The sequence below is a fragment of the Coturnix japonica genome, chromosome 2 (genome assembly GCF_001577835.2).
Source record: "Coturnix japonica isolate 7356 chromosome 2, Coturnix japonica 2.1, whole genome shotgun sequence".
NCBI lineage: Eukaryota > Metazoa > Chordata > Aves > Galliformes > Phasianidae > Coturnix > Coturnix japonica.
Window position 1 is genome coordinate 47,447,496 of NC_029517.1, and position 12,331 is coordinate 47,459,826.

Consider the following 12,331-nt stretch of genomic DNA (forward strand, 5'->3'; position numbering starts at 1 on the left):
CTTTTTCCTCCCAGCTTTGCCACATGAGCTACTTCATTTTTCAGAACTGTTGTGATGTATTAGCGGCACGAACTCACGGGATGTAACGCGATAGGCCTCCCCGTGCTCGTAATGTATATGTATGAGGCTGAAATTGGAGCCTATATAAGGGTCTACACACGGTTCATTAAACGCCATTTTACAGCTCACCATATTGGTGTGATCAGCGTGTAACTTGGTCATGGGGCCGTCAGATGCACATTCTCAATGATGGACGTAGTTCTTTAGGTTACCTTACACAAGGCAACAATTGGTGCCCCGTGTGAGGACGTCCTGAGAGTGAGTGTGCGACGGCTAACCGCGAGACGGACGCGAATCCTACGGTTAGATCCCGTGGAAGCGCCGGAGGGGCGATATATTGGCTGCAGCTACTGATTATCCTGCGGTAAGACCGTGGAAGACCGTGGGACTTTGGGCCCGGGTATATATACAAAGGGTGCGAGGACGTACGGTGTCGAGCACCAGAAAAAACATGGATTCCGTCACAAAGGTACTATTACGGGTTTGTAAAACCCACTGCGGTAGGAATGCTCCTTCTAAGAAGGAGATTGTTGCCGTTATTACTTTTTTGCAGGAAGCGGAGCTTTCACCCTCCCCTTGTAATTTGCTCGATTCGGAGCGGTGGGAATCTTTCACCGCTGCCCTGCTCCTAAGAGCAACAAACGATTATAAGGCGGAGGAGTTAAAAACCTGGGTTTTGGTCCTGGGTGCGCTTAAAGCGGCTAAGGAGGAGAAAAAGATCCAGGCAGTCGCGAATGGGGTTTTTGGGGTGGGTTCCGGGACGTCTGGGGTCCCGGAGGGTGCGGAGGAACCGCTCCCTTGCGGCGACTCCGTACCCAAGATGGCGCCGACCACGCCGGCCGTTTTCACAATGGCCATGGCGGCGCCCGAAACAACTCCGGAAGGGATGGCGGAAGTTGCCTCATCTGGGGAGGCGCCGCCATATTATCCCCGCCTATACCCCTGTTTGCAGAGCTTTCGTTCACCTGAGGGGGGTGGGTCCTGTCCGAGGGAGGGAGAGTCATGGGGGGAGGCGCGCCGTGGAGGCGTTAAGCCACCCCTAGACCCGCCCCCGGAGGAGGGACCTCATCCCGCGAAAGGGGAGGAACGAAAGGTACTGCCTGCCCCTACCCCTTTGGTTTCGCCTCCCGAGGAGGGGGAGGAGAAAGGGGAGGAACAAAAGGTACTGTCTGCCTTCACCCCGTCGGTTTCGTCTCCCGCGAAGGGGGAGGAGAAAGGGGAGGAACGGAAGGAATTGCCTGTCCCCACCCAGTCGGTCGTGGTTCCCCGGAGGAGGGGGGAGAAGTGGGAGGAGCGAGAGATATCGCGTAAGCCCACTGATTGGACTGACATTTGCGATACAATGCGAGAGGTGGGGCTCAAGGAGCGGGACTGGGCGGTGTTCCCAATTGTAGTCAAACAGGAGGGACCGGTTTGGGTACCTTTGGAAGCAAAAGCAGTTGCTCGGTTTATAGAGGCGATTGACAAAAAGGGATTGAGATCCCCGATGACAATGAGTGCCTTTGAGGCTCTCGTAGCCCCAGGTCCCCTACTCCCATATGATATTGAAAGCCTTATGAGAGTAGCCCTCGAACCAGTACAGTTTACTGTGTGGAAGGAGGAGTGGATAATACAACTCAAAGCTGTTTTAGCACAGGCTGCGCGCGATCCACAGCACCCTGCTAATGGGAGGGAGGGGGAACCGAGAACTGATATAATGAGGCTTTCGGGAGTAACTGCGGAAATGGCTGGGTCCCCAGAGAGACAGCTTAGGCTCCTGCGCCCAGGGGAATTGCTTTCCACTACAGGGGCGGCTGCTACTGCCTTTAGAAACTTTATAAGAAAGGCAGACCTGAGCCCCGTGGTCAGAGATTGCTCAGGGTCCCTCAGAGTCATTCTCTGAGTTGCCAATCGATTGATACGGGCAGTAGAAGGATCGGACTGCCTAAGGAAGCGCTGACTTCTGTTATAAAGGATTGCCTGAAAGCAAAAGGCTCAATAAAGAGATTAAGGATATCATTCGAGCGGCTCCTGAAGATCTTGAGACTCCTGGTGAAATTATTAAGTATGTACTGGACAAACAACAAACAACGCCGTTGTCCAGTGAAGGGCTAGCAAGCGCATGGCTTTCTGTTATGGCCATACAAAATGATCGAAAAAATGGCCCTTGCTTTAAGTGTGGCCAGACTGGCCATTACAAGACGCAGTGTACAGCTAAAGAAGAGGGGCATAGGAGTAGAGAAAAGCTGCCAGGCCTGTGGCAAGCTGGGTCATGAGGCCCGACAGTGCGGAAATATGTTATCATGCCGCAGGGAAACGATTCTTGAGGGCACCTCAGGCCCTGGGTCCTCCACAATCAAGCAGTTGGCCTACCATCCCATCGAATTGCGTTCAGGGGAGAGGGCCAGACCTCTCGCCCACAGTGGCGCTAACTTGGACCTCAGCAAGCGCCCATATCAAGATAATCTTGACAATATATGGGACAATTGCCTTATAAAAAGATTCTCGCCTCCATCCTTATCACCGCCTGCTTGATTCCGAGTGGATGTTACAGTAATAGCAGAAAGGGACTGCCACCACGCTTGCCAGTTCTTGCCTTGACGAATTCCATCTCTGGGGTTGGAGGTACAGTGTCAGCTGGCGAGTCAGCGGAACAGGTGGAAATCACCCTGATTAATAGGGACGGTTCCATAGACAAACCTGTACTGATTGGACCTCTGATTGGGTCTGTTCCAGGCACAATTTTGGGCCGAGACTTCCTTGACGCCTTAGGGGTTCGCATGACAAAATTTATAGTAAGGGCCACTGTCTACAATTGTGCAAAACACGCCATTCCTTTGCACTGGAAGCAGGATGCTCGTCCTGTTTGGGTTGATCAGTGGCCCCTTACTTAAAAATTAATGGCGCTCAAGAGGGTTGCACGAGAACATCTCTTCTTTTTTTTCTTCATAACCCATTGCCAACAGGAGGCTCAGCAGAAGTTGATGTAGTTGCTCAGGTTGAACATGAGGGTACCAGGTCTCTGTAGCATCATATTCCAAATGTGTAGTTCTTTCCACTCAGTCTATAATTTGGAGAGTATACCTGTATACCTGAGCACACCTCTCCTTTTCTGCACCACTCTCCTGATTTTTATTTTTATTTTTTTTGAATGTCATGGCTTTAGAATTCAAAATAACTCCATCACTTTCTCTAATTATAATAGAGTGTGGTTTTGCATTTCTGCCTCAGATGTTGAGGATCAAAAGCATCTGAAACAATCATAAAGACAATACCAAAAGAGCACCTTGGTAGATGCACTAACTACAAAGCCTCCTGGAGAAGGAGGGCATGTATGTGGGTCTGTGAGCTGTGGGTCTGGGAACCACCCCCCCCCTTCTGCCCATCTCAGTGCACTGCAGTATTTCCTGAGCACTGCTGCCCACTCCTATGAGCAGAATACCCAAGTTCCAGCATGTCTCCCTCCTGCTCCAGCCATACTGCGTGACCCACAGTATCGGTTTGGCACTCCACATCCAGTTCTTCTCTGACACTGCAATAACAAGGGAAAGATGCACCACTGGCACCACAGAGGAAATCCCTGTCATCACCCTGCTGCTGCTCCCTTTTTTTTACAGGGAAAACATCATTGGATGACCCTGCTCACCCAAGGACCCTGACAGGTACCTATGCTGGTACCTGCTGGTACCATGGTTCCCCTCTGCCTTGGTTCACTTTGCAGGACACCTCCTTTTTCTGGAGACTGGAAATTCACCCAGGGTTCTTAATGGATGTTTCCCCTGTATTGTGATTACTGAAAGGTATTCTTCATTAAAGGATAAAATTCATTTCTTCTGAATATGTAGGATGCCACCTGAAGCCCTCCCCTATCTCCATTAACTGCATTGTTCTCACAACTGAGAGAAATAAAATTTATTTTAGTCAGTATAGTGAATAAACACCACCTGTGATCTTCTCAGGAAGCTGACCTGAGCTAAGAGGTGACATTTTTACTGCTCTTTCCTGACTGTAACCAAGCCTAATGGTGCGTGGATTACTATGCTTCCAGCAAATCCGTCTTTTTCAGTTGAAAGCGAAGTTTTAGTCAATTAAATTCTCAGTGAAAATAAAAGCACGTACAACATACATGCAATAATTCAATTTAAAAACACACTGAAAAGGAAGGAGCTTTTAAGAATGGTGCTGTGAATGAAAGATAAGAATTTTTCCTTGTGGTACGAATAAATTGCCACTCTTGTTAGCACTCTACGAAGTGATCACAGGATGAATCCGCCTGCAAATACAGCTAACCTCTCTGCTTTCCAAGCAACTCACTTTCTGGACGAACATATCCACTGCTGCTGCTTTATGGATCACCAGGGTAAGTCAGTTCTTCACACTGTCGGTGTGGAACTCTGACAATCAATAAGTTCATCATTTGAAGAGTGACGGAGAAACTCTTTCAGTGAACTGTGTGTGACTTGCAAAGCATAAGTAGAGCTTAAATGAGGACGAGGATACTTCTTTATTACATCTCTTTTTCAAGGTTAATGCAACTCCTGGGAAGTCCAGAGCCCGTAAAAATGAAGGCTTTTTTCCACAACTCAGGTCTCCTCCAGCAAAGTCAAACAGTATGTGCCAAGCAGATACTGCCTTCCCACTTAGTCCTTCAAGATGTGTTGTGCCCGATTTTCTTCACATGACGTAACAGAATTAAAAATACAGCCACAATTGATGCATCAGAGCTTGCATTCTGCTATGTGCTCTCTTCTGGGACTGTCTTATGATCCAAGCCTTAATTGGGTTCAACAACTTGAGGTTCTGGCACGCTTGGGATGAGCTTTTAGATTTAGTGCTCCACATGGTGTGTTCTTCTCTGTCACCATCTGGGAATGTAAGAGGGAATCAGAGCCCTTACAGGGAGACATGAGGATTGTGTCAACTTCTGCTGAGTCGTACAAGAAACCAGGCCAGTTGAGAATCCTATGGTCAGGTTCAGGATACATTGTGTGTAACCCATGTGGAAGGTCAGGAGAGAAAAGACAGATAGATAGCCTTTTAAAGGTATGCCATAGGTCCCTTGAGGACTAAGCTTCAGTTCATTATTTGAGGTGAGTCTTGTGAAGCAGGTAACTCACAGGCTGTAAGACTAATGCTGTCATGACCACTGCTGTCAAAGACACCTGTTGTCTCTACACTGCCTTGAAAATCCCCATGTTGCTGTGTCCAGCGTTGATGGAGTAAGGGCTTTGACTTACAGAGGCAGAAAAAGTTACCACTGTTTTCATGCTTCGTCTATGGTTTCCATAGCACATTTGGCAACATCTCGAGCCTTCCTTATCCCTATACCTATTATCAGTTACATTAAGTTACAGTGCTGCATTTTAATTGCTGTGTTTTCTGAGACAGAGGGAGCTGAATCTAAATATATCTCAAGCGCCAGCAATGATATTTAGCGCAGCTACTGTAATTAAGTATTCAGCCACCGCCAACAAATAAACTTCTCACTTGAGCAAATGAGTCCTCTGAAAAACACCTGAATGTTTGACAAAATTCCATTTTCAGTTATTTTAATATCATTAGGAGGCCTAGGCTTTCCTGATTGGCAGGGTGTGCACCTAAACTGTCAAGAAATTACCCATTTTCGATCGCAGCTCTTTTCGTTTTATGAATGCAGACACTGACAGCTCTAACAAAGATGCTCAGCTAGAAACCTGTTTTTCCTTTAAGAGAAATGAAATACTGCTGGGTTAAAACCACTAATTATAGTTTATAATAACAATACTTCCTGGGAAAAAAAATTAAACTATACTTAACTGCTGTTTTTTTGTTCCTTTAAACTAGGGGTTTGACTACAGTCTGATGGCTAACTGCTTGCAAAAATCTCCTCCACTGGTACAATTGAGCTGGTAAATACCAGGGAAAAAATGTCCTCTTTCCCATAGTATCAATGTTATTTTTCTGACAAACAATTTGCTTTGTGTTTCTAGTGCAAAGCATCACGTATGCAATAGGAAGGAAAGATTCTGAATACAGAACACTGAACTCTCCCCACCTCCAACCTACATCCTTGAATTTGAGTAGTTCAGAAACTCTTGGAATTTTTCTGGCCCACATGGGATACTTTAAAACCAGGAAAATCACAGGTGAAATGCTTAGCCTGGAGTGAACTGGTGTAGCTCTACGAAGCCAGTGGAACTGCAGAGATATGTAGCCAGACTTCCAAGGTTCTATACAAGAGCTTCCTCTTCAAGCTTTCTCTGCTTGGAGACCTCCGAGACTGGGAAGTTTTCCTCACTCCCTTTTTCTTCAGAAAACATCTGACCTTGACTTGTATTTGGGGGTATTGAAAGGCTGAGATTCTCTAGTGAGAGTTTTCAAATATCAGTTTTTATGCTCCCAGGATTGAAAGATATGGAGGTGACTAATGGGCTTTTCAACCCAGTGGGGCAGGGGGTGGCTCTGGAGGATCTGTATCCCAGGGATTACTTTGCAAATACTTTCCACTGACTGGCACTAAAGATCAGGAGAAGACACAGAACACTGTAAATGGCATTGAAAACTAAGTCAGCAGCACTGTGTCAGACAGATGCTTGCTAAGTGAAAGTGCTCTCATTTAAATGATAGCTACACAGACTGCAGTAAACTGAGCCTGATCACAAAAGTCAAGCAGAAGTGAAGGTGAGAATATTTATTATTTACCTTTCATATAACTGCTTTATTTTTTTTTTTTTTCTTTTTTAATTTGCTCATGGGAAATAGCAATCTAAATCTGACTGCCAAGACACAATCTTTATCAGGTAAGAGAATCTTCAAAAACAATCACTCTTGTGACAATACCCAGGGATCAGCTTCTGCTGGCTTTAATCCTTTGAGAAGAGACGTGTTTAGTGCGTACTGCCAATGAAACCTGTGAATACGGAACAGGGCAGCACCTGAAAGTTCACTGACAGTTTGGAACTGTAATCTCAACTTTTCAGACCTTATCCCAAAAACTCAGCCATGGTTGTTTTCAAATGATGAGACATACATTTCCAGTTTCTACAAGATGTAGAAAATTGGAGGACTAGAACTAGGGCATTTCTAATCACCCATTTCAACAACTCAGAATACGAATCCAGAGTCACCTTATGGGCATTTCAGTGGGATATACTTTTTTTTTTTTTTTATTTAATGCAGATATTTAAGCTTATATACTAGTTTATCCAGTCTAATGAAGTAATAAGAAAGAAGATTTCAGCTGAGTATGCTTTAATAATTGATTAGATGGAACAGACTGGCATGCACTGTATTGAGCAAATGACAAAGTTAAGTGAAACCAAAGGGTTCATGCATTCTCTCAAGGGCTCATGAGCACCTCCTCAAACTGAGGTTCGCCCTGAAGTCAGATCTTGAAGAAGGGAAATATTTGTCCCAGTGAGAAACAAAAAATGTCAGTGTTAATCATAGGCATGTCCTCTCCTCTAAGTACTTGAGGCTGCTTAATTCTATTCCTCCTAAAAGTTCATGCTTACAGCTGCTGAAAAACAGGAACAAAAGCGCTGAGTCTCAAATGGACAGATCATTAAATACTTGCGAAGCATCTAGAGTTTAATTCAGCGACTCTAGTCAAATTTTCAGAAAGCAAAAAACAAAAAAAGACCAGTGCCCGTGGCATTATAAGCACAGTAACTTTTACTACCTGATTCAGATCTCTCAATCTGCATTCAAGAACTGGCAGAAATCTGACATCTCCTCTGGATTTGGGAGCTCCATAAGCTAATGGCATGGATCACATTCCTGAGTCTGCTTCTCTCAGATGTTCAGTGAAGTCCTGCACCCGTTTCTCATTCTCTATTTACACCTCTCTCATGATGGTTTCTTCTACTTGTCTCAGACTCGGTTGTAAAGATGTGCCCCTCTGGCTGCAACACAAGACACGAGGGTTCAGAAAAGCTCCCATGTCCTGTGTTGTAGCCGGAGGTCTCACAATAGTTTAGAGCAAACCCTCCGGAGTGCAGGATCCTTTTGCAGACAGAGCTCTTTTCCTGCACTTTTGAATTCAACCTACGTGTCATCTGTGAAACAGAAGCAGAGAAGAATGGAAATCAGGTGCTTGTGGACAGCAAGCAGATAACACTGTGTGCAACTGCTACCGTCAACATTACAAATGGAAAAACCACAAAAGTAGCTGCCAGCATGGAGCAGAAAGGTCAAGTTCAGGCCTAGAGTTAGAAGCTGCCATTTAGCTGACCTCCATTAAGTCACACGAGCACCATGATGAACACCACTGCCTTCCCATCACGATCTCCACAACTAAAAAACTGAGAGCACTTCTTTGGCAACTTTGCCAGTGCCTCTTCTTCCAAAGACAAATAAAGCTAAGAAAATAATTAGCTACTAATCATGTATAAACAAATTCTGTCTTTTGTTTCTTGTTTGCAAATTGCCCTTACACGGATCACAACATTTCCAAATTTGTTATGCAGAGTTGCTTATGAATGCCTTTATAATTAATAATTCCAGGTTTGCAGATCAATTGCAAGGAGTTGTGAATATTCGCAAATCACACTGCATTTCTGAATTGGATAAGTCATGTAAGATTTATTCGTGATGAGGTTAGTTGTCTAATTAACTAACTGACACTGTGGATATGCAGCTCAAGAAATTACTTTTGGTAAGCATTCAAACTTCTGAATTTAAAATGGGCATTGGGGAACATAGCTTCTGCTAATAAAGCTTCATGCCAAATAGCCACAGAAAACAATTGCCGGAATTGTTTCAAAAAAATGAAATTTGCTTATGAATCCAAGAGAATATTCACAGGACAGCATGGTTGTTGTTTTTATATTGCTTGCTCAACTCAAGTCATAAATTAATGCTAACGAAAATACTCAGAGCTGTTGTTGAATTTCTTATGAGAACAGTATTTACTTGTATGTCTTCTTTTCCTTGTGGACTTACAATTCATTCCCAGCTGAAATGCTGTGAGAGACAGAGCTTGAAAAGGCTTTTTTTTTTTTTTTTTTTTTTTATAAATGTCAACCCAGTACAGTACATTGCTGTGCATTACAATAAAGATCAGCAATTTGGAGCCAGGTATACAAGACAAGATTATTGCTATCTCTGTTCAAAATATCTTTGGCAGATTTATTGCTTTTTTGTCCCCAACTCTACATATCACTTTTATGCTGTCGCTACTTTGTTTTGTACTTTTGCTTCTCCAAACAAACCAGAAGAAGAAGCAGAAGAGGAAATGAAGTGTACTTAGCTGCTATTTTTATGAAGGTGACCCACAAAATGGCTGTTCAGGCACTCTGACGATAAGTACTCACATTAATAGAATTTAGTAAATTACAGAAGCTGTTTGCTCTAAAATGTTGAACTTCTGTTCAAAAGATTTTAATTTTTTTTTTTTTAAACTTACCTATCTACTTCAAATAAAACTCTCAGCTATCAGCTTTGTTCATTTACAGACTTATCTTGTATGGCATAAAGTACAGTTCAACCAGTCACAGCCCAGATTAGGCAAACGATAAAGCTATGAATTAAAAGATCTTTCCAGATGAAGGCATCAAAAGGAATGTCGTCAGTGTTCTTGACAACAGCAGGGCTCTTAAGGTTGTCTAATGACTAATGCAACAACAGTTTCCAGCCACTAGATTGCAACTTGCAGACTCTCCCCACCTTTTTTTTTTCCCCTTGATGTATTCTAAAAGTTTTACAATTAATAATATAATTTATCTGGAAATTAGTTATTTCCAGCCACCTGCCTTTCTTATCTCAGCTGCATAGAAGAACAGAAAAAAAATATCATATTTTTACATTCAGCGTGAAAAAAAAAATCATGCCAAGCTCCATCTGTCTAACCAATTCCCTAAGCTGTGCCTATATAGGCACTAAAATGAAATCAAAACATGGAGTACTAGAAACTTGGGACCCAGAATTAATCTGCTTTTTACAGAAAAATTATGTTCAGATGAAGCTAAAAGATTCACTCCAACCCTATTATAGCAAGGAAATTCAAGGTTAGAGCTGAAATTGCATCCTTAAAGATTTGCTGATGCCCTGTGGAAAAAGCATGAAAATCGTTCGGGTTAGAAAAGATTCTGCTTAATTAGTCTATATTTCCTTCTTTTGTGTCTCCTCATTTTTGCTCACTGAAGGCATTTCCAAGAGAAGTTACTCTGAGTTCACAAGCCTCTCTGGAACAATCTGGTTGTCTGCAATGTGAGACATCTCAAATACAGAGCAGGATGCACTGCACTGCAACCTGCTCTATAGAAAGCATCCTTTCACTTGTTTTATACTACCAATGGGGGTAAGTCAATTTATTGATAAATGGGAAACCTGCTCATTCTTCAGGATTCATTTCCCTGGTTTGACAGGACAATCATCTTTCACACCACAGCTATAAAGTCTGAGTCTGATGAATACTGATGGGTTGGAGAGCGAGGAGGAAGTCTGCATATCGTCTCTCACATGCTATTTCACTCCCTCTTCCCAAAGAAAAATGGAAGGCTGGTGTGGCTGGCGGCCATGAACCATCACTGAACTTTAGCCTCTCACCTGAGCTGATGCATACACTCTTCACAGTGAGCCATTCTGGAACAATTAGGGAGATACCATTAGCCAGAATGTCATTACCTCCATGGTTTGCTTAAGGACCAAGAACAGATTTAACTGTTCAAATGGCTACAGAGATATCTAACTGATTCTTGCCCTGGGGTGAGAACTGGCATTCCAGATCCTGCAAACAAATCAAAATCACTGATAGGAGGAGGTCTCAGAGTAACTCTGCCTTCCACCACCAAACCCACCCTTAAAATTTAGTGGTGTGTCTGGACCCAAGATGGGAAAGGGTTTATTTTCCAGTTTCAGAAACACATCACAGTGATGCTGAAGCCACTGATTGTGAATCTGAACTTCAGCCAGAGTGATCTGTCTTCATCTTGAAGCCATTAAATGTAAACTAGCACTTCTCTTTGGATCTGCATACTGCCTTCTCTGCCCATTACTACTATTTGTTAAGGGAGACATTTTTTGCCACTCTTGAAATCAATTTTCTTTCCCAGCCTCAATCCTTGCTGCATTTTTTTTTTTTTTTTTTTTGGATTTGTGACAAATGCCCTTTTGTTCTTCTAATTAAATTTCACATCTGTTCCACACTAGTTCATCTTACTCTTGAGAGAGGACAGTCTCACTAGGGCACATTACAAATTTCAGTCATTTTGCAGAAAAATAAATGTGAGTACACACTACAATTTACCTAACCAGTGTGAATTAATTAGGTGTTTAAGGTGACACTGTACTAATTACATATTAGCACATTAATGGAGCTGCAGCCTCTAATCATTTCCCTTTGAATGAACAGCGCAAACTTCCAGCAGTCTTCAAGAACTGTTTTGAAATGCAAGAAACCAATAATCAATTCTCTTGTTGCTGCTACTTCAATATAAAGTGAAGAGTTGTCTAACTTTATTTTTAAGAACATCAATCTCTGTTTATTATTAGCAAGACGTTTTTGACCAGCATGAACACAAGTTCTTGTACTCAATAGGTATGCATTTCCTCAGGCACAGTTCGACCTATAGTAACCTTAGCTCTCCATGAGCCCAATCATTCTCTAATCTGTATTGACTGTGGGATTACCCTCATTCGAGGCACCAAAACCTTATAACCATGCAATCTGGGACAAGCCCTGCAGAACACATGGCAACTCTGCTGTCATAGAATCATAGGACTATAAATATCCCAAGTTGGAAGGGATCTGTAAGGATCATTGAATCCAGCTCCCGGCTTCAGATGGAACCACCCAGAAATCATATGACTGAGAGCATCATTCACATGCTCCTTGAACTCTGGCAAGTTCAGTGCCATGACCACTTCCATGGGGAACCTGTTCCACTACTTGACCACTCTCTGGTGAAGAACCTTTTCCTGATATCTAGCTTGGCTTTGACGTAGTTATGCACAACCACTTATCAATGGTGACTCTTAAACTTTAACTAGCATAATGTGAGAGAATGAAAAGAAAGGAATTTGCTTTTGAACATGAAGAGCTTTGTAGGGTATTTTCTGAATTAAAGACTGCGATTTAAAACAATCCCAAAAATTGAAAATCTATACCTGATGTGATAGAAGGGGGTACTTCTAGGCCTAACTGTCTTAAATATAGACTTTAAATCAATTGGAGTAGTTTTGGATCATTACTGTTCAAGGATTTTGTGCCACTGCTGCTAAAGCATTATTAATTTATGTTCTTATCTTTCTCATTTCATAAAGTGTAAGGCTTTCTTCTTCTTCTTTTTTTTTTCTTTTCTTTTTTTTTTTT

At 42.9% G+C, this 12,331-nt stretch overlaps 1 protein-coding gene and 1 long non-coding RNA gene across 2 annotated transcripts in view; one reads left to right on the plus strand and one right to left on the minus strand.

The window, feature by feature from the left end:
* The first annotated feature begins 161 nt into the window (after positions 1–161).
* LOC116652923 lies at positions 162–1,942 on the plus strand. The gene has a single exon (XM_032442581.1). It carries the CDS (start codon positions 512–514, stop codon positions 1,940–1,942), a length of 1,431 nt encoding a protein of 476 aa, XP_032298472.1. The 5' UTR covers positions 162–511.
* A 1,047-nt stretch (positions 1,943–2,989) lies between these two features.
* Positions 2,990–12,331, minus strand: part of LOC116652891 — a 46,179-nt gene continuing 36,837 nt past the window's right edge. Inside the window, exon 3 of the long non-coding RNA XR_004306084.1 lies at positions 2,990–8,075. This is a non-coding gene — a long non-coding RNA (uncharacterized LOC116652891). The remainder of the gene's footprint in view (positions 8,076–12,331) is intronic.